Raw genomic sequence first — 25,441 nt, 5'->3', positions numbered from 1 at the left:
TTTTATACCCATTGGCCAAAGTATTTTTGACACCTTGCCTAGGACAAACATATGGGTGACATGGGCAAATATCACAGGAATAACAGACTTTTAAGTCTGCAACAGGCAGACAACCCCTTTAGAATTTGTTTAATTGGTATTCCCCTGCAAGAGAATGAAACAAATGTTGATGGTTTTTGGAATGTTAAAACAGTGGATCTGACTTCCAATCAGAATGGTACATGTATGAGTCCAAACGGGCAATATGTTTGGCCTTCTCTGCGTAATGCAGCGTGGCAGAAGATAGTTATTGAGGATTTAAATCAGCCACATCATTTACCTTTGCAGGAGTTAGACCTATTGGCTAGCGTTTTACCTGTTGAATATGTTAATGTAACTGCAACTGGTATGGCAGACTGTACCCACATGTCATCACCACTTCAGCCCATGAATGGCACTGAAGTAATTTGGTTTGGTGACCCGTGGCAGTTATGGCTAACATGTCAAGGTGAACAGGGGTTTTATACAGGGTTTCAAAATCTAACCGGTTCACCTATTTGGAGTAAATTGAAAACTGAGGGGTTTCCATAAAGATGTATCAGGGGGTTATCAGTTGCCACCGGGAGTCTTTCTGATATGTGGGGACAGAGATAGTGTTGATGTAGATAGTGTTAGGCATGCTACATTACAAAATAAAGCTGCAGTAGATTTTTTTGCTATTAGCACATGGACACGGTTGTGAAGGATTTGGAAGGGATGTGTTGTATGAACCTTTCCGATCATTCCATATCGATGCACAAGAAGTTGTCACAACTGCAGGGAAACATGAAGCATATTCTTGCTGATGATAATCCCTTTGATTTTTTCTTTAGCAAAGGATTATATAAACTTCAAGCAATTAAAAAAAAATCAATAGGCTTCTTGAGAAATGGATAATCCTTCAGAAATGGAATAATTTTCCAGCTCTGTGTTGACTTAACCATCTCTAATACAGAAAACAGAGAGAAGCTATTTCATATGATAAAAATGTGATTGCTTTAATAGATACATTTGTATGTATGTCTCCTTTGTCTTTATTAAACTCTGGAAAGCATAAAATACATCTTTCTGTAACTATTTTTTTAACTTTTTAAAATATTATTTTTATCTTTTAATATATTATCATTAGTGCATAAAATGGAAAACCCAGGGATATGCTGCTTTTTGTTATAGCCACTAAAATTACTAACACCAAGTCTTATTATTAGCCAGAATGTAACTTACACAAATTAAATAAGTTTCAGTAATTTATTTTCTCTACAATAATAATAAAATGCTATGCCAGATAGCTATATAAGGGTTTTTTTCACAAAACAGTATTTGCATTCACAATAGTCAAGACTGTGGAGGGGAAAAAAAAAAAGAAAAAGTAATTCATATCCCACAAATCCATATCTATGGAGTGGATGGAAATTAAAAGGCTCAGGTAACACTTAGCTCAGAATTTAGTCCTATATTTATAAAACTTTAAAATATAGTCACTCCTCAACAAGAACATTACCGCTTTTAAAGGTTAATCATAGATTAATAGCAGTATTGTGTAGGTTAAAGTAGTAAGATTAATTGTTAGCAGCAGTGAAAACACAGGTGCAGCAATTACAATATAACCAAGTCCATTGTATGATTCTTTCCATGACTGATTTAGCCTTCAACTGAGTTAATCAGTAGATAAAAATAAATGTATATGTTAAACAGTAAGTAATAATCAAATAAGCCTGTCAAATGATTGTTATTAGATATAAATGACTTTTATGATTTTGAGTCAAGAAGAGAACAGCATGATCTTCGTGATCGACAATTGGATTGAACGATGAGAATCAGCTGATGGATGAGAATTCAAAGTACTTTCCAGCCGACCAAGAAGAACAGAAGAATCAAAAAGATGATGAAACTTTAGGTGGACTCTTATGATTGCACTTTAGGGATTATGTAATTGCTTTAAAGAAACCTATATAAAATGTAAAATTAAAAATTTCGAGTTGCCACTCACTGAGGTGATGGCCCAACTCTGAGTTGCGATTAAAAGCAAACCTAGAGAAACCCATTTGGCTTGTGGAAATTCTTTAACAACCGCAACAAAGGAGTGAATTTAAGGAGGAAGGGAAATGGAGGCAATAACTGCCTTTTACAGCCAGGTCTGTAATCTGGACTGTCCAAATGAAAAGTATGCAAAACCTACATCTTTTCCTACCTTATTTACACTAAATATGTAATTGCAGACAAGACAGTTTGTCAGACTGAGCAGGCAGATAGTGCCTGCATTACCTCTTCATTTAAAACCTGCCAACAATTGTCTGTAAAGTTGCTTTCAGATATCTGGGCTCATAAACTGGAGAGAGGCTTCATGAAGGAGGCCTGGATACACTGCTGAGTAGTTACTATTTTGAAGAGGGACTGAAAATGTCCAATTACAATTAAGGGTCCAAAATAACTTCCTTAAACCCTCAGTTTCAGTCTCCTGTCACTTTTTGAACTCTTTACCTAAAGTTAATGTAAATTTAACTATTTGTGATAGCTGTTGCCTTTATATATCCATCCTATTTAAAAAAATAAAAGAAACTGGGTCAGTTTCTTTCACATTTTAATTACCTGTTTCCAGTCATTTGATTTCTGGCTCTGAAGAACCTGACACATGAGTTCTCAGCATTGTTTATTTTTTCAAATTTTATTTAATTTAAGATGGCAAATAAAAGAAATAATAGAACATGTGCCCTAACCAGCAAGGTTAATATTGTCAACTTTTTAAACAGAAAAAGATTTGAAAAAGGTGAATTGCATCCCTATTAATATAGCAATTAAAAATGTAAAATTTTATCTCATTCAGTAAGCTAGAGACTCATGCTTACTGACTTGTGTCATTGCATGTTAGGAACATGATTCTTGTTTGCAAATACCTGTCCCTCCTTGCCAGCACACTTACGGAATGAGATAATTTCTCCATCATGAAGATATGTCATATATCTGAAGACAGGAAGAGAATTAAATGGGGACTGAAGAGAACATTTGCTTCTATGTTTAAAGACAGGGGTCCTCAAACTACAGCCCGCGGGCCGGATACAGCCCCCCCAGGGTCCTCAATCCGGCCCCCGGTATTTACAGGACCCCCCCCACCCCCCCCGCCGGGGGTTGGGGGGGGAACCAAGCAGCCGCAGATGACTTCCTGCCACTTCATCCGCGCGTCGGCCCCCTGTTTAAAAAGTTTGAGGACCCCTGTTTAAGGATGACATAATGATACGGTATAATAGCCAATAAGTAATAATGATGGTTTTAATCTTCTTGAGGAAGGAAATGGTCAGTAGGACAAAGAAGCAGATGATAAGGGATATCAGCACCCCCCACAAACAGTATTACACCAATCCCTTTCATTCAGAATGTTATAATTTGGGCACAATCACCACATTTGAAAAAAGGAATTTTTGTCCCCAAAGCCTCTCTGAAACAAGAAGGAATGTTCAAAACAGATGAATTGGAAGCAGCTGGAGATGGCTATCCGTGATCAGTATTTCATAACCATTTTCCTGATCTAAAATAAAGGTGAAAGCTGATTATTAGGTCTTTTGCTATATTTCTTTCCCTTACTCTTTTCCCTAAAGGTCTCCCTCCAAAGCCTTCATTTGTTTAACCTTTGTGTATATATGTCAAATGTTTGGTAGAGTAAGTGGTCTAATTAAAGAGGTTCTATTCTTATTTTATTCTAATTGGAAGAGAGGTACATTTATTTCACAAATTTCCTGGGGGGATATTTTTTTTTTTTACAAGAATTGCCTAACTTTCATTGACCCCAACATTGATAGGATTTATAGATAAATACTTATTTTTTTAAAACAAAGTCTGCTAATGGGTGAGCAACTTCTCATATTTATTTAGGGTTTGTCAACAAGCCTAAAAGTATGTGCCTTTCTTTGATCCAAATTTGTCTTTTATGCCACCTACTGATAAGAAACCCATTTCTTGGAAAAACTTGTGTTCTTATCAGGCCATTTCATTGAGTAAGGCTTAATACACTACTTGATAGCAGCACTGACAAAAGCAGTGTGATAACATGTTACTATTTTGGATGTTTTGAGACTTACTCAGAACATGCCTCATCATTTCCATGTGAAATTCATTAAAACAATTTGGAAGGACCTTTAAAATATTATCTACTGTGTATAGGTAAATGTTAATACAGAGAAAGACATTTTAGGCATATATTAATTTTCAAGGCAGGCTTGGATACAATAAGTGAATCAATTTTAGCCATTCTCTAATGACTTACAATTTTTTACAAGACTGATATATAACAATTTTTTTTACGGCCTCATATTTCCTGTAAAGTTAATACTGATACACTATTAAGCATATTTCAAATTTTTATGCTTTATATATATTGACAGTAGAATTTAATTCTTTTCAGAAAGGTTGTTAGTCATAATTACACTTACATCTAGACAGGCAGCCAAATATACATGGTTAGAATACAATTGCCTTTATAAAAAGTGGCATATTATCTGCCCAGAGAGATTTTACATTCCATCCTGACCTGTCTTTTCTTTTTTTCTATCTGAAGGTACTGCAAATAGCTGTGTCCAAGTTTTCATGACTAGAGCAGAGGCAGCAATATTTCTTACATCCTGCCTATTTTCTCTTGTTAACTCAAATTCTCCTGAGAAAGATCTGATAGAAGAGAACAGATAGAAGAGAAGCTTAGAATCATTATATAAAATAGAAAGTCCTTATTTTATCTTCAATGCTATTTATAATAGAGCATCCATATATTTTTATTCTACTTTGATGAAATGTTCTTTCTACCAAGAGAGACTAGGATAGTCTATTATCTTTTAAAAACTCATAATTTGGATGATATTAATTTAATTTTCATATTAAAAAATAACCTTAGATTTTGAGATAATATGCCTAAGTACAGATTCAGCTTTTATACTGGCTGGGTCAAAGTCCAAAAGTGTCTTTGTTCCATTCATTTATGCCTACTTTTGTTCAGATGGTGTAAGAGTCGGTCTAAAGAGAACGATATCGTCTCAACATTGCTAACAGAGACCTGGAGATAGAATGTGGTCCTCATGGACACTGAGACGCAGAGACCCTGAAGAAGAACTGCATGGTACGAGGAGTACTATGCCACTCCCTGATACCTAGCGCTGGAAGGAACAACTATGATAAGGTCGCATAACAACTGTTGTCGTTACAACAAACCATAACATGCGTGATAACCTTGCTCGAGAAGCAGAGACCGACAACAATCTATGGGCCAGAGAAGGAGCAACATGTATTGCTCGGCATAAAAGAGGACTCTTTAGCAACCGAATTTTAGGAGATCTCCCCCACCAAGGATCGTGATAATCGGAAGAACCGGCAGGACGCTGCCTGGACCTGGGACCATAGGGACGCCTTGGACCCATGGTGGTAGCTATAATCCTCTTTCCTTTTTCTTTTTACTTTATCTTTTCCTTCACTTTCTGTCTTTTTACCTATTGCACGCCACTTTACGGGCAAACAATAAAATTGTGCTGTTTAATTGAAGCATAACCCTTTGGCGTGGTAGCCTTGATTTTTGTGCTTCAAGATCATAGTAAACGAACCATCACAAGTCCACTGAGTGGACCGTGACAGATGGATGCCTGTTGCCTTTGAAAAAAAGCCACTTAGTTCCTTATGTATTCAGTGTTATGCCCTTGTCACCCTGAGTTTGGCAAAAAATAACAGATACAAATTAGACTATTCAACTTGAATTTAAATGGACTGTAAAAATATTGCACTTCATTATTTTCCATTAAATTATTAAAGAAATTATCAGAGACTCTCAGTTCTGAATCAAATATTTAGATTAAATATTTAATCTATACTCAAATATTTAGTTTAAATTCTACTGTGTAAAAGTGAAGGTACTTGCAAAATAATCTTTTGGTTTATCTGTATTGGTCACTTCAGATTTCCAAGCTATACTGATGTGACATTTTGCTTGTGTCTAGTATTGACACTATTAGATATAAAAACTAAACTAAAAGCTATTTATAATATTCATGAATGCACAAAATCAGAATTAGAATTTAGTTTGAATACTTTGTTATTTAGATACTAGAAATTATTAGCATTATTATTAACATTGTAAATATACATTTTAGATTTTGCTAATTAATAAAACTCCTAAAACCATATCCACTTATACCTTCTAGCATTGCAGAGTAAGTTATTTTCTTTCTAACTTCTTTAAGACTCTTAGACTTTTAAAAAGGATAAATAGCAAGTTCTTCTGACTGCATGGTGTTTTCTATATAAAATATGTTGTCAAAAGAACAACATAATGCAGAACAAGGAGTTGTGCTATACTATTAGGAAATTGTATACGCAAAATGGCAGACTAGTCTGTGCCAAAAAAATTCCAATTTTAGGACCTCTTGCAGACAATACTTTTAGAGAAATGTTTTTTACTGTTCACCTTAAAAGTATTTTATTAATGAGTTGGTAAGGAGATGGGGAGATTCTGCTCCTTTAAAGCAGTGTGCTTGCGATTAAGAATGTGAATGATCACACCTCAGGGAGGCTAGTTATAATTAATTATGTATTTCAGTGCAGTACTGAATTGGAGTATGAATACTGAGAGACTTAATTCACCACTACCTTGAATAAGAAGTAGCCATATGCAGTGTTTTTGCAAAATGTAAAACTGTATCATATAATATTGTCCAGGTATAAATTTGTCCTGGTTTTGGCTGTGACAGAGTTAATTTTCTTCTTAGTAGCTGGTGCAGTGCTGTGTTTTGGATTTAGTATGAGAATAATGTTGATAACACACTGATGTTTTTAGTTCTTGCTAAGTAGTGCTTACTCTAAATCAAGGACTTTTCAGTTTCCCACGCTCTGCCAGTGAGCAGGTACACAAAAAGCTGGGAGCAAGCACAACCAGGACAGCTGATCTAAATTAGTCAAAGGGATATTCCATACCATAGAACATCATGCTCAGTATATAAACTGGGGGAGTTGGCCAGGAGGTGCCGATCACTGCTTGGGGACTGTCTGGGCATCAGTCAGTGGGTGGTGAGCAGTTGTATTGTGCATAATTTGTTTCTCGTGGGTTTTATTTCTCTCTCTCTTTTTGTTATCTCCCTTTTCATTACTATTATTACTAATATTATTGTTATATTTTACTGTATTACAATTATTAAACTGGTCTTAACTCATGGGTTTTACCTTTTTTCCAATTCTCCTCCCCATCTCACCAGGGGAGGGGAGGAGTGAGCGAGTGGCTGTGTGGTACTTGGTTGCCAGCTAAGGTTAAACCACAACAAAATTACGAGGTGTAAAGCAGTGAGTGGTCAGGCACTTTAACAGCATTTTCTCTATTTATCATCAATATTATACTGCAAATTCTTAAAAGTAGACCATCAAAAGGAAGTACCTAGAGTGTACCCAGAAAAAAAAACAAAGTGGCAAAATGTAATCTGAAGTGACTCAACATTTCACATGGTGTTATTTTCCAATACACTGGTCTAAAATATACTGACAGTTGCTGTTCAGAAATGGGGAAAAGCTCCATCAATAATAGGTAGGTCAAAGTAGTTCTAACTGGCCTTCTACAAACTGAAGCAATGCAAGATACAATTTCAAGTGTGTAAGGATAGCTGTTAAAACAGTTGTAAGGAACCAATATATTAATAATTGCCCTAAACATTTCTTGGTGCACATATTCAAGTGGAACTGGTGAAAAAAGCGGTTCTGCTCAAATTGGAGAGGAATTAAAATGAGCTGTTGCTGCAAAGTGAGTTGCTGTTGCCTAATTTGGTAACCCCAAGGTGGTACAGGATGGAATGGCTTTAGGTCTCATGAAGGTGAGATCTAGCTAGCGCTTCCTGGAAGAGACTTCTGTGGTAACATAAGGCAACTGCTCATGTGCACAGCAGGGGTTGCTGAAAGCTTTTGGGGGCGCTCACCCCTCACGACTGCTGATGAGGACAACTTGCGACCACCACTGCTCACATGTTGAACTTGTGCAGGCACAGACCACACCCACCCTCACTTTGTATGTAAATGAGGAGGCATCCTCTTGAGAGCATAAACCCGAATTGATGAAAGCTTGGGTGGGACCTCCCCACCAAGATGCCTAGGGTGAAGAGGACCAACGGGATGCTGCTGGATCCATGGGTGGTGATCTCTCTTTTCTCTCCCCTCCCCCCCCCCCCTTCTTCTCCTCTCCTCTCTTTATTGAATAGTGACAGCGCGTGGCACGGGACTTGCTTATCCAGTTAAAGTAATCACTATTGAGCTATCGTATCTAACCACATCTTGTATTTTGTATTTATTAATTATAAAACTGGTTGGTTGGTGTCATTTCATCTTAATTCAGTCCAAGGGTATCACGAACTTAGTCATTGGCTCCAAGGGGAAGGAGGTCATCCTAAACAATTCCTTTTGGGTTGTGAAAACAGTACTAAATAATTTAGACAAAATAAAATATTTTAAAATCTAAAGTATTCCATGAACTAAATGTTATAAAAATAAAGGGAGGAAAAGGACTTTCCAGAAGGGAAGGAGAACTTGCAGAGCCAGAGCTTATGATGATGATTAAAGGAGCTCTAAAAGCCACACATGGAACCAACTGAGTAAGAGGAATGGAATTCTTGGAAAGGAGTTCTTTTACTAAAACCAACTTCTCTTTAGTTTATTAAACTCCTGCATATTTGTTATTAATCATAAGACATTTGAATCACCAACATATATAATATTATTATGGAATGATTCTGATATCATTAACTCCAGCAAAAATCAGAATTGCCTCGTATCAGTGGTATTACACCAGTTTATATCAATGTATATTGTTATAATGTAGATAACATTAGTATTAAGTTCATTACACACATTATTTCTGCTTTGTAAAATCTCAGTAAATTATGAACTATGCTTCTCTATAAGCAAAAGACCCATATTTTTGTGCTTCATCTATAAAGACTTCAAAATATTTGCTTTTTACCAATTTTATGTGTCTAGTGAGGAAGAAATATGCAATCTGTTCAGTAATTCCTCTTATCACAAGAAGTCTATCTAAAACAATTATCTGGTACTCAGAGGAAAAGGTTCAGTAGGACTGAAACCTGGCAATTTCCTCCTTACCATTTACTACTGGGATTATAGCATAAATGAGTTTGAAATATAGAGGTATTAAAGAAGAGAAACAAAAATATGTACTGAGACAGACAAAAAAATTGGGGATGTCTCATTCTCCACTGCTATATACTTAACAATGACTTTAAATTTTCAGTATTAGAAATTGCAAATACTCAAAACCATGGACCAGATGACAAAAAAATTAATTTAGCCATCACAACATCCTGCTGAACAGAGAGCTTAGATGGAACTCATGGAAAAAAGGAGAGTTTACCACCTTTGGAAGAAGGGGCAGGCAGCTCTGGAGAACTATGAGGATGTCACAAGGTTATGCAAGGCAAAGATCAGAGAGATGAAAGCCCAGCTAGAACTCAGGCTGGCCACTGCCTCAAAAGATTAAAAAAAAAAAAAAAGTTTCTACAAATACATTAGAAACAAAAGGAGGGCCAAGGATAATCTCCATCCTTTATTGGATGTAGTGGGGAACATTGCCAAAAAGGATGAGGAAAAGGCTGAGGTACTTAATGCTTTCTTGCCTCAGTCTTTAATAGCAAGACCAGTTACCCTCAGGGTACTCATCCCCCTGAGCTGGAAGACAGGGATGAGGAGGAACAGAATGAAGTCCCCACAGTCCAGGAGGAAATGGTTAGTGACCTGCTGCTCCACTTAGACATGCACAAGTCTATGGAGCAGGATGGCATCCACCTGAGTATACTGAGGGAGCTGGCGAATGAGCTCACCAAACCACTCTCCATCATTCATCAACAGTCTTGGCAAAGTGGAGAGGTCCCAGAAGACTGGAGGTTAGCAAATGTGATGCCTGTCTACAAGAAAGGTAGGAAGGAGGATCTGGGGAACTACAGGCCTGTCAGCCTGACCTCAGTGCTGGGAAAGGTTATGGAGCAGATCATCCTGAGCACTATCACATGGCACATGCTGGAAAACCTGGGGACCAGGCCCAGCTAGCATGGGTTTATGAAAGGCAGGTCCTGCTTGACAAACCTGATCTCCTTCTACAACAAGATGACCCACCTAGTAGACAAGGCAAAGGCTGTGGACCTTGTCTACCTGGACCTTAGTAAAGCCTTTGACACCATCTCCCACAGCATTCTCCAGGAGAAACTGGCTGCTCATGGCTTGGATGGGTGTACTTTATGCTGGGTTAAAAGCTGGCTGGCTGGCTGAGCCTAAAGAGTGATAGTAAATGGAGTTACATCCAGGTGGCAGCCGGTCACAAGTGGTGTTCCTCAGGGCTCAGTATTGGGGCCAGTCCTGTTTAATATCTTTATCAGTGATCTGGACAAGCGGATCGAGTGCACCCTCAGTAAGTTTGCAGATGACACCAAGTGTGGGGGGAGAGTGTTGATCTCCTTGAGAGTAGGAAGGCTCTGCAGATGGATATGGACAGGCTGGATTGATGGGCCGAGGCCAATTGTATGAGGTTCAACAAGGAGAAGTTCTGGGTCCTGCACTTGGGTCACAACAACCCCATGCAATGCTACAGGCTTGGGGAAGAGTGGCTGGAAAGCTGCCTGGTAGAAAAGGACCTGGGGATGCTGGTTGAAGGCTTGCTGAACATGAGCCAGCAGTGGGCCCAGGTGGCCCAAAAGGCCAATAGCATCCTGGCTTGCATCAGAAATAGTGTGGCCAGAAGGACAAGGGAAGTGATCCTCCCCCTGTACTCAGCACTGGTGAGGCCACACCTCGAATACTCTGTTCAAGTTTTGGCTCCTCACTTCAAGAGGGATGTAGAGGTGCTGGAGCATGTCCAGAGGAGGGCAACAAAGCTGGTGAAGGGTCTGGAGCACAAGTCTTATGAGGAGCGGCTGAGGGAACTGGAGTTTTTTATTCTGCAGAAGAGGAGGAGATTCAGGGGGGATCTTATTGTTCTCTACAGCTACCTGAAAGGAGGTTGTAGGTAGGTGGGGGTAGATCTCTTCTCCCAGGCAACAAGTGACAGGACAGGAGGAAATGGCCTCAAGTTATGCCAGAGGAGGTTTAGACTGGATATTAGGAAAAAAAAATTTCATGAAAGGGTGGTGAAGCATTGGAACAGGCTTCCCAGGGAGGGTGGAATCTCCATCCCTGGAGGTATTTAAATACACATAGATGCAATGGTTAGCGACATGATTTATTGATGGACTTGGCAGTCCTGGGTTAACGGTTGGACTAGATGATCTCAAAGGTCTTTTCCAGCCTAAATGATTCTATGATCCTCAAAATATAATTGCTTACATTTTTTACCTGCCTCGCGATTCTTGTCTGTCCCAGGAAGGCTGAATTCAAGTGTGTGCATATCAATCTTATAATTCAACTTAGCTGTAAACACATGCAGTCAGGTTTCCCTACTTGCTATTCAAAAGGGATAGGTGTAAGCACCTTCTCCCTCACTTTCCAGCTTCTGAAGGTTGCTTTAGGCATGTTCACACATTCTCTTCCTCCTTGCATTTTCTTCCCTTTCTCATCAGTCTCATGCCCATGACATTGTGCTGAACTCACAGTTCCTCTATGTCATTTCTTTGCACCACTCACAACCTAACTCCTACCCACACAGTCCTCTCTCTGTTGACCTCCATTTCACCCTCCACACTCTTCTGACCTCCCCTATGTTTATGTCCTATGTCTTAATATAATCTACCTTCTCCTGACCATCCACTCTCTCCTGACATTCTTCATTCACATTGTACTCTGCCCATCCTACAGAAGCAGCTGGGAGAAGGTTATAATTTTAATTGAGAGCAACCTTGTTTCCTTGTATGAAACATGTATCGGTCTCAGTGGGAGAAGTTCCATTCTCTTTTTTTTTTGTAAAGAGAAAAGACCTATTCACTGCTTTGCTATAATTGAATTTTCAGTTCCTGATAATGGGGAAGTGAAGATATTTTAGAAAACAGGAGGGAAAAGAAAAGTGAAGGAAGACATCAAAAATCCATAGATGTTTAGGAAAAATGAGTATTGCAAAATTTCCACAAAAATTATAAGATATGGTCCTGAAGAATCCTCTAAAAGCAGCTATAGAGTATTAAAACCCTGGAATTATCCACCGGTAACTGTGGATTACAAAATTTTACTGATGTAGAAATGAATATATAACTGAGCAATATAGTGAAAATTAGCATCAAAATCAGCATTCATTATCTAATTCCTTTCCCTTCTATAAAAACTCACACAAGCACATCATGTAAGGACAGGAATTCTAAGTTAGGGCAATAAAAAGTTACTGTTTTCTTTAAATGTCAGTAGAAAGAAAAGAAAAATGGATTGTCCTGAATCTTTATGAAACAGTTCTTCTACTGATCCATGTCTGTTCAAGACAATTTATGGCACTCTCTAAAACATATCCTCTTTGGTCTGTTTTCTGAACATATTTATTTATCTGTTTTGTTATTCCAATAATTGGAGGACATTGGTTTTTGATATGTTGACTGCAGATCTGAGGGAGTGTAGACTGGTCAGTATTTCTCACTTCTTCCCTTACATGTTTTGTATATTCTGTCGAAGGGGAAGCGGGGGCAAGGGTGGAGGGGTACACGGCCTAGGGAAAAGGATAGTACCAGAAATTACTTTCAAATTCACATTAGTACTTGGAGTAGATATGTAGGGTGATAATATCCTTCAATTAGGATACTGAAGGACAAAAAACTTGTTGGGATCTAAATTAGCATCCTACATGTTGCTGGGCTAAGTAATGCTCCTGCACGCAAAGTTCAAGAAAAATAGATTAATGAACACGCATAAAGGTTAAGGGATAGAATGCTCTTGCCACAGGAATACCAATGAACAAACCACAGTATTTCTGTGGCCACTGTCTTGTACTTAGTCCTTCCCTCCAGAAATGAGAAACCAGTGAGCACAGATGAGGAAAGAGGCAGGCAGTAATCAAGCCCAGATCTATGGAGTACTCTCTAGAGTCACCATTCTGCACCTCCCTCAAAAATCAATGTAAAGCAGAGGTGAAATGTAGCCTGATCAATCAATTCCATTGATGATTATCCAGGCACATTCTTTTTGAGAATTTCTAAGCAATTGTAAGGTTTATCTAGTTACATGTGCAACTTATAACACCCAGATCCATAGGGAAGCCTGTTTTTTAATTAAGAACAAAGATCAGGCATGAGGATTTAATTGTTCAGTAGCATCTCAGTCTTCAAACCTCCAGCTATTACCTCTCTTTATTACTGCAACTTTTGGTTTTCCAGGCTCTCACTCTCCCAACAGTCTCCATTCAAGCCTCTCCCAAATACTGGCCACACAGCTTCAGCTCTTGTTAAATCATGGCTTTCACACTAAACTCCAGTTCTCCAACAACTCTGGGGTGTCAGAATTTTTCTATTAATACAATGTTGTCAATACCCAAACATTTTAAATATTGTAAGTTTGATAAACATTTTCCAAATCCAAGGTGGGATGTCAGTGAAAACCCTCCACAAGTTCTCAAGGCAAGCCTGCATCTCCAGGGACGACTCCTGAATCTCCCCAGAGCCAAGGGCCTCTGTGAAACCCAAAATCTAGGACATACCTGACATCCAACGGTTAGTATCTCTGAGCTGGGATTGTGAACTTCCAATTCATAAGACATTTGAAAAAAAGATCTGTTTAGGTATGGCACATCCCTTCCACCTGTGTCCTTCCCATGCTTGTGAGAGCACAAGTGTTGATATTGATTTATTGGGTCACAACTGGGAGCTATACAGTTGAAATTATAAACTGCAGCTTCTTAAATGGTATCTCAGCCTCAGATTTTGCATGTCTCCATTAGGCAAAACAAAAGGGTTATTTGCCTTAGGATTTGAACACAGGCTTATTCTTCCAGCTTGGTATTATTCTACTGTGCAGCACTTCTTATGCTTTGGTCAGGAAGCTTTACTCAGATTATGATACACATTTCAGGGAAAGAACATCTTTTCCAGAGAGAAGAGAATATTAGATTATTTTTAGGGTTTTTGCTTTGACAAATCAAACCTTTTCAATTCACAGTTATCTGATGTGCAGCTTGTTTCCTCTCTTTTCAACTGCAGTCAAATAGGTATTTCTTCTCCAGGGTCTGAAACCTACTTCTGGGAATTCACAATGCTATATGGTATTCTGTTAAAACAGATCTGAATCACAACACTTTGGATCTCAGGGCACTTCCTTTCTCAGGTTCTTTCTCCCTGCATCCTCTCCTCTCCTCCCCTCTCCCTCTCCCTCTCCAAGCAGCTATTATCTCCCATTTGCCTGAGCAGCTGTTTGGTTTGGATGCATTTGCCCCAATTTTTGCACCCCTTGTCTCATCCCAGCTGTAGTTTGGATGAAAAAAACTGCTTTGGTATGCAATGTAATAAGTTCTTGTGGTTTCTGGATATTGCAAATAGCTTATTTTTTGTCTGCATTCCTGCTAAGAAGGGTATTGGGTGAACAGGATAAGCTAAGTACTTGCACTGCAACAACAGGCTAACAGTTATGTAAAATACTTTCATGTGCAATGTCCTCTGATCCTCTGCTAGTTCAGAGGAGTATTATGGCCAGATTCAGCACACAGGCTCTTGCAAACTCATTTTCATAAACTAGGGCACTGCTAAGCATAGAGAAGACCAAGACCAAGGTTGCTTTGTTTCTTCATCCTCAGCATTTACCTTTTCTTTCTCCTTAATCTCCTGTCTTCAGCATCTACAGTTTAAGCCCATGGGATAAGCAAAAGACTTCTTTACTAAAGTGCTTCAACAAATACTGGTACAAATCACCTTCCAGAGGCTACTGCAGAGTGACAAGGCCTGGTGGCCAGATCAGTAGGAGTTGCTTTAGCGTATTATTCTAAAACAGGATTAGTTAAGTAACTATGGCCCAATTCAAACACTGAGCCCAATTCAGTTTTCTAAGCTTCCCACTTCTGTATAACAGCTAAATGCCACCGATTAGGATTTCAATTGAACAATTTGTGAAAGGCTTTTGACTCAGTTCTGGAATAATTCATGGGACTCAACAGAAAATTAATACAATAACCAACTAATTGTAACTCCCATGGGCAGCAGTGGTACATGCAAATGATCAATCAGGTCCTGGAAACCAGCCTTGCTGCTACCCACAGAAGCAGACACCTATTCTACTGAACAAAGACAATTTACAGTCACAAGTAACAACATCTTCATACCAGTAAATTATTAAATGTAAAAAAAAAAAAAGAAAAAGAATTTTTTAATCCAAATATAAAAATCCAGATGCATTCATCTAAATAAAAAACCTATTTTTCATTAGGATTGCCAGATTATTTTAATTTGGATTAAAATTCATGTCTGATTTTTATTAATATACATCTGTTAGAGAGCTATCTATTCAAATAGGGAGTCCAGTTTTCCATAGTATATGCTGGAAGGATAAACATTGATGTGTGCTAAACATCAGTAAAAAAGCACTAAAACCAGACTGAAATATTTTTGAAGAATACCAAAATATCCCATATAGTCTTTTATCCACTGTCTAATTTTGTAATTCTTGCAGTGATTTTTACCTTTTAGAAGTGCTTTACATTTATGACTCAAAATTTGTATCCCTTTTTAAAGAAGAAGAATCCTGATTATTTTATCTTCAAATACCTATAAAATTGCTATGCAAATTATTATATTTTTATTGAAATACTGTCTGTTAAATAACAGTGCTCAATTCAAAATAACTTGAAAATTCAGGAAGGTCATTTTGTATTTTCAATAGCAATCCTTGCAACAGTAAGCAGACTCTGAATGTCTTATTCAGAAATATTTTGTGCACTCTTCACTGCAATTCGAATTGTCTAGGCAAAAGAAACTCAGTAGACTTATTATGATGTCTTTATATTTCTGATATCTGAACATTTTTTATTCTAGTGCATTCAGTCCAATGTTACAATTAATTTTTTCCTACTCACCCCCAAAGTAAGAGCCATCTGTCAACTTCAGCTCCTTGCTGGATTTGGTGATGACACCAGCAACACCATGCTGAATGAAATACATCTTTTTACCCACAGCCCCTTCTCGGATAATATAATCTCCAGGCTGGAACACTTCAAATCGCAGTTTGCTTAGCATAGCAGTCACAAAATTTGGGTCTGCATTAGCAAAAAGAGGCATTGTAGCAACCAGCTTCCGACAGTTGAAGTTGACAATCTCCTAAATGGGAAGGAAACATAATAATAATAATGGTTATCAAATACATATATTATGATGGGCATTGAGAAAAGACTTTCTGCTTTGTTCACAAATAAGTTATTTATGCTCTTATTGTACTTTTCTGTGTTTCTTTCTGTGTCTAATTTTTTTAATCTTTTCATTACATTTTCATGTTTCTACTTAAGTGATTAAAACAAGAGTGCAATACTGATTTGTATTACTGAGGTCAAAGGTTGTCTTCTTCAGGTGATTTTCATGTTATTTATTATTTCCCTTGGCTTTTAAGGGAAAAAAGATGACAGAAAAATAAAAATAAAATAGGAATTACACTGGCTGACAACAAGATTAGTTGCTGCAGTAACTGTATTAAGTGATAAAAGTTATGCAAGCAGAAAGTTTAGCACTGTGTTTTCAAATATTACACCAGTAATCTTTCTGATGGAACAACTGCAGTGGTAATATAAATGCACATTATAGTTAGCTGCAGGGCTAGCTGAAATCAACAGGAAAATTTCCTTTCCAGAATTTAATTCATCTTTTAAACACTGAGGCATACATTCCTGCTCTTCAAAGAAATGCATACACAGTAGACCCTTATATGCAGAAAGCAGTACTATTTTCCTAAGACTGCTACAGACCTTAAGGGTGTCTCCTGGGGGAGAGGAGTATGGAGAATGTCTGGTCATTACTGAAAGGAGATGAGAGATGTATGAGAGGAGGATAGAGAATGTCTGAAGAGAAATGTATGAGAGGAGGATGGAGAACGTCTGATCTGGCAGGAGATGAGAGATATATGAGAGGAGGATAGAGAATGTCTGAAGAGAAATGTATGAGAGGAGGATGGAGAACGTCTGATCTGGCAGGAGATGAGAGAACAGCTGGGTATTGTGAAGGAAAGTAAGAAAGATAAACATGGTTATCTAGTAGTCAAAAGGTGTCTGCATGCTTGTAGTGATATATAGCTATGTAACTGCATGAATGGTTTCTGCCCTGAGCCTGGTGGTACATACAGCTGGAATTCGTATCCAGGCTCAGAGATATAAATATGAGCTTCTCTGTACAATAAAGTGTCTCTGGTTGCACCACAACCTGAGTCTGTGCCTTCATACACCACATCTCCCACCAAGAATATTTATATTTACAGAGCCAACTATGAGCACATCTATATGAAAGCATTAGTACCAAAAAGCTGTAAATGTCCTACTTGCTTTAAATTAAAAAATGAACGACTGAAAGCATTTCATGAATTTCAAATTGTTTCAAGCTAATTCTTGCAGACCTTACTTTGTCTTAGGAAAATGAACATGTTCAGTTATTCATATTTAACAGTGTACTGAACAACTGGGACTAATCAGTATTACACATGAAGAGGGGCTTAGGCAGGCAATGTGCTGAGTTAGCAACCCAAACATGACAGGAAAAGGATATATGATCATCTGTGTATAAATGCACAGAGAAGAAATAAAAGAAAAATACAACCAGCAGTCACCTAACTGCTTTGGAGAGCTAAATATTATTTCAGTGTCAGAGGAGCATCCCTAGTATTTCTGACACCAAGACAACCCTTCATGACTGATGTAAAGGAGATATCCCACCTACCAGTGCTCTTACCTCCTTGACTAAGGTTCCTTGCACTCCTGCTGGATGTTGCTCTTTCAGCCTTCCATGCATCTGCTGCCTCATACTTACTTATCTCATATATCACATGCAGCCTGCTCTCTGGGCAGCAAGTTGAGATATGCTTGTCCACAGTTCAGACAAATTCCTTCTTTCTCCTCCCACTCCCACCGTCTGATATCCTACTTGCAGACATGATGGGAAAGTTCAGCTAATTCCACAGTATAAGCATCAAAGCTGTAATGGGTTCTTCAAATCAGTCCCCTTGCATGTGGGAAGGAGGTGGGAATCTCCCCTTGAAGGGAAGCCATTGGCTACTGAGGCAATTAAGAGGCATGGGCAATGATCTAAGCATGAAGAAACAACCGCCTTTCCCAGAGAAATTGCACCCTTTCAAAATAAATCCAGTGGAACTTGGAAAAATAATGTGAAGCAAAATGTCTCACCAGGCACCTGGGAAGCAGAAAGCTGTTATCTCTAGCAACGTCTTATTTTCCATTAAAAAAAAAAAAAGAAAAGCCAGAGCAAAATTGCTTTCTTGTGCTACTCCTAAGATAGACTTATGATATCTTCTGAGAATCCCACAAGAAAGTGTCATATAATGGCAAGGTGAAAACAGAAGTGTCTGTAAGCAGAAATGAACATTGAGCCTTAACAAAGAGCAATACAGTGGTTCTCTTTAACCTTGGTCTCAATAGCATCATCTCTATACTTAGATAAGTATAATATCTTTTTTCCTATGAATGAACTAAGGAGATACAAAACCATATAATTTTATATAATTATATCTTAATGCAGATTTAATTTCAGAATTATTGGGTTAAAGATGGAGTGAATGAAGAGATGCTACATGTTTGAAGTCAAACACTAAACTCCAATTGAATTCAGCGGGGATATGATTCCATCAAGAACATTTTACCTGATAATTATTTATAAGTGATGGAAATAGAACAACACTACCATTCCATCACTTTTCACTGTACTGCCTCACTCTCCCTCACCCTCTCTGATTGCCATACTTCTTTGTTTTATGAGTGTTTTAGCATGCCTGAAACACTGCACCATGTATGGACTCCATGGCTAAACATAAATGGGCTGGATTAAGACAGGAGGAGACTGATCTGAGATCAAGAACAGACTTTTTCATGGTTGCATGAAACTTGAAATGTACAGGAATACATGGCAGGAATGGAAACCAGAAAAGATGGAAGGAAAAGAGCACAGAGATTTGTAATGACTGGGAGATTTCTACTTTCAGAAAGGAGAAGCAATCTAGCTATGACTCCCACCCAGTGCAGACAAAGGCATGGGTGCTACTGGTGCAATACTATGGGACAACACTATCTCCTCACACGACATCAGAATTAGAGCTTAAAAGCCCCCACAAACTAGTCTTCCTTGTAAAAACACATGGAAAATTTGATGCAAGATGTGGTGCTGTTTGCCTGAATCCAAAAATTATCTCAAGCAACAGCACTGCAAGATGTGAACTACCAGAGGAGTGTCACTGGCATTAAGGATCAGTGAATCCTGCTGAGTCATTAAGTCAAGAGGAGTAATCCCAGGCTACCCTGGTACATTCTGTATGAGAGAATAAATATTTAAAAAAGAGATTACATCTGACCACCTTTCTAAAGGATGAGGAAAAGCCTTTTTTCCTTCTTGTCTAAATAGGTAACAAGGAACTTAATTTCTCAGTAAAGCTTCAGCCACCCTGCTTCCCTTCCAAGGGAAAGTTATTCTCTTCTCTCACTGCTTGCAGTATGGTGGCATCAAGCAAGGAGTCCCAGACTACATTCTCAGCTCCATATGAGACTTTGTTACTGCAGTCTCGGCTGATGCTAGAAAGGTGGGAACAACTGTTACGTGTCTTGCCTTGCTCAGGGACTTTTTAGTAGACTTGCTGCTTGTTTTCTGTTTCTGAGAGTTAAATAATTGTCTGGTGTGTCCAGGAGGCAGAGAAAGAAGATTACTAAAGAAAGCAAAAATTGACTAGAAATTATATAGACAATGATGGGGAAGCACAGAAAAGGCTGGGAGAGTGAAAAGTTCAGCTCCAGTCATGATCAGGAAGAAAGAGAAAAATAGACCTAGGTAGAGTATTAAGAAAGAGAGTGGGAGGAAAATCAAAAGAAAATACACAAAGGAACTAGAAGAAAGGGAAAAAAGGAGGCAGGAAGGTTGACTTTCAAAAACAAATTGAGAAATTTAAATTCCTGAAAAAGTGAGAGCATGGGAGCACAGTACCTGGAGAAAAGGTGTCTGGAGTGAAAGCTGAGAAGTGGGGCAGATGAAGAAAAAACAAGGAAATTGGGGAAAAAAAAAAAAAGTGATCAGTAACGTATCTTAATAGCTTCATAGGTGAACATGATATAGATAGAGAATTCAGGCCTGCATGACTCCACTGCACCTAGCCAGCCCAGCCCAAGCAGAAAGGGATTCATCTCGTCAGCAGATCATCTTGGAGCCAGCTGACACTGGCTCTGTCAGACATGGGGGGAAGCTTCTGGCATCTTCTCACAGAAGCCACCCTTGTAGCCCCCCTGCTACCAAAACCACGTAAACCTAATACATATGGTATTTTCAGCCGTTATATCCTAGTAATGCACTCAATTTGTTGATTAGTTTATTAGTTTTCTGTGAAAGTTTATGCTAAAGTACAAACCTTCCTTATTTAATATGTTAGAAGGTGGAAAATTACTAAGGGAGAAATAAATGTTCTTTGTTTTTCTTTAAAGTATTTTTATTTAAATAAGAGATTATTCAGAGCAATAAAATACATTTCCCTGAGTCTTAATCATAAGCAGCACTGCAATTTCATATTATCTTAGGGAGAAAGAAACATTAAATATTATGAATGTGCTTCATGTTGTTTTATGTAACTCAGAAAGTACTAGGAGAAATAGTTCTGTATTTTAAAACAAAAGTAACAAAAGAACAAACTGACAAATTAAAAGTTTACATTTTGTGCAAAGAAAAATCTTCCACTCATATTTTCTTTGAGTTAATTCTTTGGAGCCAGACTGGAACCAGATTATGCTGCCTAATATGATAACTTAATTAGAAGAAATAGTGATTTTGTGTCACCTCTAAACCAAGAAAATACCAAGCCTGTCCTGGTTTCAGCTGGGATGGAGTTAATTTTATTCTTAGTAGCTAGTACAGTGCTGTGTTTTGGCTATGATGTGAGAACAATGTTGATAACAGCACTGATGTTTTTAGTTGTTGCTGGGTAATGTTTATACTGAAGTCAAGGACTTTTCAGTTCCTTGGGCCTTGCCAGCCAGAGGGCTGGAGGGGCACAACAGACTGGGAAGGGACACAGACAGGTCAGCTGACCTGAACCAGCCAAAGAGGTATTCCATACCATGGGACGTCATGCTTGGTATATAAACTTGGAGAGTTAGCTGGGGGGGATCGTTGCTCAGGGACTGGCTGGGCATCGGTCAGCTGGTGGTGAGCAGTTGTACTGTGCATCACTTGGTTTTTTTCCCTTTTCCCTTTTCCTTTGGATTTTACCCTTTTCCCCCCACCTTTCCATTCTAATTGCTATTATTCTTGTTATTGTTATTATTACTGTTATTCTTATCTCTTTATTCTGTTTAAATTATTAAATTGTTCTTATCTCGACCCTCGAGTTTTACATTCCTTTCTGATTCTCCTCCCCACCCCTCTGGGAAGGGGGGGAAGGGGGGGGGAGTGAGCAAGTGGCTGCATGGTGTTTGGTTGCTGGCAGTGTTTGGTTGCTGGCTGGGGTTAAATCATGACAAGCCTTAGGAAAGGATTAGGAGTGTATTATATAGCTAAAGTAGTTAAAGGGCACGAGTGATTCAGACCTACATGGAACAAGTGTTGATCTAATTCAAGTGTTGGTCTCTGTTGCACAAGAACTAAGTCAGAGGTGCAACAGTCAATATAAGATTGGTTAGGTAATTACACTGGCTCCTATTCCTTTATATTGTACCAATTTTATCACTCATCTTGGCCTTCCTGGCTATTTTTTCAAACTGATATTAAATCATTATGTATTATAATTCTGCATGGGTTCAGTATTTCTGGATGACTGTTCTGATGCATCTCAAGATGTCACATTTATAGAGGCAGCAAGGCTGTCCTAGCTGTGACCAGGGCATGACAGTGATTCACTGTGTTAGTTCTATGATGGCATCTATAAGAGTTTTTAGGACCTTTTTCCCAGGAGAAGATTTTTAGATAAAGGTGGTGCTTTTAGTTTAACTAGAAAAAGCTTTTACTAGAAAAAAGCAGACAAAGTTATTGAGAGGTTTGATTACTTTTTCCCACTAAACCAATTGAGCTAATAAAAGGTACTACTTCCATCTACAAATTGCGTACTTTGGTGTAGGCCACCGAAGCCTGTTTATGGCTACATCAAACAACTGCTTAATTTCATTAGGTGACTTCTACATACTATTGTAAAAATCTTGTGCATAACTTTAACAATGCAATTTTTTTTCTGAGTGTCTCTCCTTTACACCCTGCTTTCAAAAGATGAAAAAATAAATCAGTCTTAATTTCCTGACTATTGAAAGAAGAAATCACCTCATTAAGAAAGATATTTTTTCTCTTAGAAACAACTTACAAAAAGAAAATTACTGAGCAGGTGATTAAGAGTGAACTACAGGAAAAAGCATGATATTTAGGGATTTGGGGTTATATGAGCAGCTTAAATATATTTAAACTGGGTTTTAAGGAGTCATATTCTGTATGTGTCCATGATATCCTGTAATTTTCTAACCCATTTGTCAATTATAGTCAACTTTGGCAGAAAGGAAGCATCTTACAGATATTAAGTTCTCACAGGTTTTATGACAGCAGGCAATCTGGAGGACTAGGACTATAACTTCACTGAATGAATGACTACATCATTAGCTCACAACTTGTTTAATGCCAGAAAATCTACATGCAATAATGGGATGCAATATTCTTTATTTCTGGTGCACCTGAAATTGTTCAAATTGCTTTGACACATCGTGTTTAATCATCTATACAGAGTATATCACTTAAAAAAAAACATTTTTCTCAGAGGCTTTCATATAAATAATAATGACTACATTTTTCTCTTTCAATAGGATTTCCATTTTTCAATAACATTGATCACTTTTAACACAGAGATCCTGCTTAAATTTTACTTACAAATAGGGTAACTTGTGGATAACATCATTTATGCCTAGAGCTACAATGGGAAACACAATTCTCTTTTCATTAGAACTTTGATATTTTGCCATTCTGTTAACATAGCTGGATATTGCGGGTGTGTAGGCTTTAGAAAACCTTGCTCTCTAGCCCCTGTGGCTATACATCTGACTTAAAGACAAAGCACAAAAACTGAAAAACCTCTGATCTCTAGGGCAAAGACAGTCCATATGATCTTAGTTGCCTTGAAAACCAATGGACAGCCTGTGTATTTACACTTTCAAAGCCCTCAGGTCCCCAAGACCTCCAGCACATCTGCAGAGAGGTTACCCAGATGCAGAAAATATTCCAGCCAGCTGTGAGATGAGACAGGCAAAAGGAGGTAGGCAAAAGGAAGAGAGGAATAAAAATGCTTTCCAGCCAAATATTGAATGAAATCCTCTCTTGGATTCTGCCAAGACTGAGTGGAAGCAGGTTCTTCTTTTTTTTTTCTTCTTTTTTTCCCCATCTTATTTTGTTCACTTCATTTTAAGACAAGTCAGTCTTAAAGAGTGCATATGCTAGCTAATATTGCTGTCTCCTAAGAGAAAGCAATTTTTTTTATGCATTTGCAAGCAGAAGGGATATAGATTTGACCAATTATGTTTTCTTGTCTTTGTTGATTAAATGTTGGCCTTCTGCATACTTTTCTATTATTCCCTAGTTGGTTAGAATTTTCTATTCAACTCCTTATATGCATTTTTTAGGCTTCAGAATTATTACTGCATTACATTTAAATGCAGACAGGATAATCCTTTTAAGAATATATGGTTCAACCAAACTTCCAATGATGTCTGATGAAGGATATCCATCTTTTCCCAGCTTGTTAATTTCTTTAATTGAGCTTAAGGGAGAGCAGTTTTGTGCCTTTCATGCTTCTCTTCTCTGGATCTTCCATTATATTTAGAAGATTTAACAAGAGCAAAAGAAAGAAGACAGAAAACAGACACTAACTACCCTTTCATTCACCCGACTGTCCATACATGCCTAAACTGGGCTATTTTTTTAAGGGAATTTAGCTTTAATCTTTAATGTTCTGAAATGTTCTATATTTCTTAATTTTGGTTTCCAGCTGGAAAAGGGATGAGAAGCATCAAAATGAGCATAGAGATACAGGCAATGTTTGTGAGATAGCCAGTCTAATTTCAAAAACCCTGAAGTCCTGATTACTCAGATAAGTACTTAAAGTTTGGGCCAGATGACCAACCTCTATTTCTTGTAGGTTTTCCTTCTGAACTGTACTGCCGAAGAAATTTCCTGAATGCTCATAGAAAACCCACACAGTTTATTACAGAAGGTAATATGGAATTAGTGCTATACTGTTCCCTTTTATTAATTAAATAAACTTCAATTTGAAAATTAATTTAACAAACACTATTTCAGTTTTCTGTCCCCAAATATTCAAATATCTTTATTCCTATTTGTGTGTGTGATACTCACTAATACTAGCATATTCTAGAGGGTAGACTTAGATTAGATATTAGGAAGAAATTCTTTACTGTGAGGGTGGTGAGACACTGGAACAGGTTGCCCAGAGAAGTTCTGGATGCCCCATCCCTGGAAGTGTTCAAGGCCAGGTTGGATGGGGCTTTGAGCAATCTGGTCTAGTGGAAGGTGTCCCTGCCCATGGCAGGGGGGTTAGAACTAGATGGTCTTTAAGGTCCCTTCCAACCTAAACCATTCTATGATTCTATTTACTAAATACTATCTTGGGCAGGGGGCACTTAAGGCTAAAGTCTTGGTTTAGGGAGGGATTTTAAATATTGAATTTGTCCTATTATGCCAACGAGATTACAGATCTAAACACATATATTGTCAAATTGTGGCAGAAAGGTGAATCCTAAGAGATGTGAAGTTTACAAAATCCTATTGGTATCTCTATCAGAAACTTGTATTAGTACATGGAAGGGTGGCATGAATTAGTCATGTTTGTTGTACAAATGAATGAAGCACAACCCATGTTTTTCTAAAACAGTGATTACAGAACAGAAGAAAGTTGGTTTTACTAATAATTACAAAACTTTGTCTAATCTGCTTGCTCACAGGTTAATATCTACTGTAGTATTGCTTTTCCACTGTATTTGGAGCTTCCAGTCACCTCCTCTATCTGGTAATCTGATGATTCTGGAAACTATATAAATTCTTGTGCATTTGTACTGAAACTCCAGTGATACCACTTGCTAACACCAATCAATCTGTGGTTGACCTAGTATGTGATCTGTGTGGCAGCTACTATATTTTTCTACTATATCCTTAAAAAAAAAAAAATCTCAAATGCTACTTATTGCTTTTCTGAATGAAGACTACTTCTTATATACACCAAAGTCAGTGAGATTTTACCTGATTGCCAGAAAAAAATGGTTTTGTTTTAGAATAGTGCAGGAAAGAGTGCT

The 25,441-nt window shown here is 37.9% G+C and overlaps 1 protein-coding gene across 1 annotated transcript in view; it reads right to left on the bottom strand.

The window, feature by feature from the left end:
• The window catches only part of LOC119140708 (potassium/sodium hyperpolarization-activated cyclic nucleotide-gated channel 1-like), an 80,247-nt gene that overhangs the window by 13,575 nt on the left and 41,231 nt on the right, over positions 1-25,441 (bottom strand). The window contains exon 3 of the mRNA XM_037372243.1: positions 15,998-16,238. Within this exon, the coding sequence (XP_037228140.1) occupies positions 15,998-16,238 (241 nt within the window). The remainder of the gene's footprint in view (positions 1-15,997; positions 16,239-25,441) is intronic.

Source organism: Falco rusticolus, chromosome W, assembly GCF_015220075.1.
Source record: "Falco rusticolus isolate bFalRus1 chromosome W, bFalRus1.pri, whole genome shotgun sequence".
Lineage (NCBI taxonomy): Eukaryota > Metazoa > Chordata > Aves > Falconiformes > Falconidae > Falco > Falco rusticolus.
Note: the sequence above shows the minus strand (reverse complement) of the source record. Positions and strands in the feature narration are given on the sequence as shown.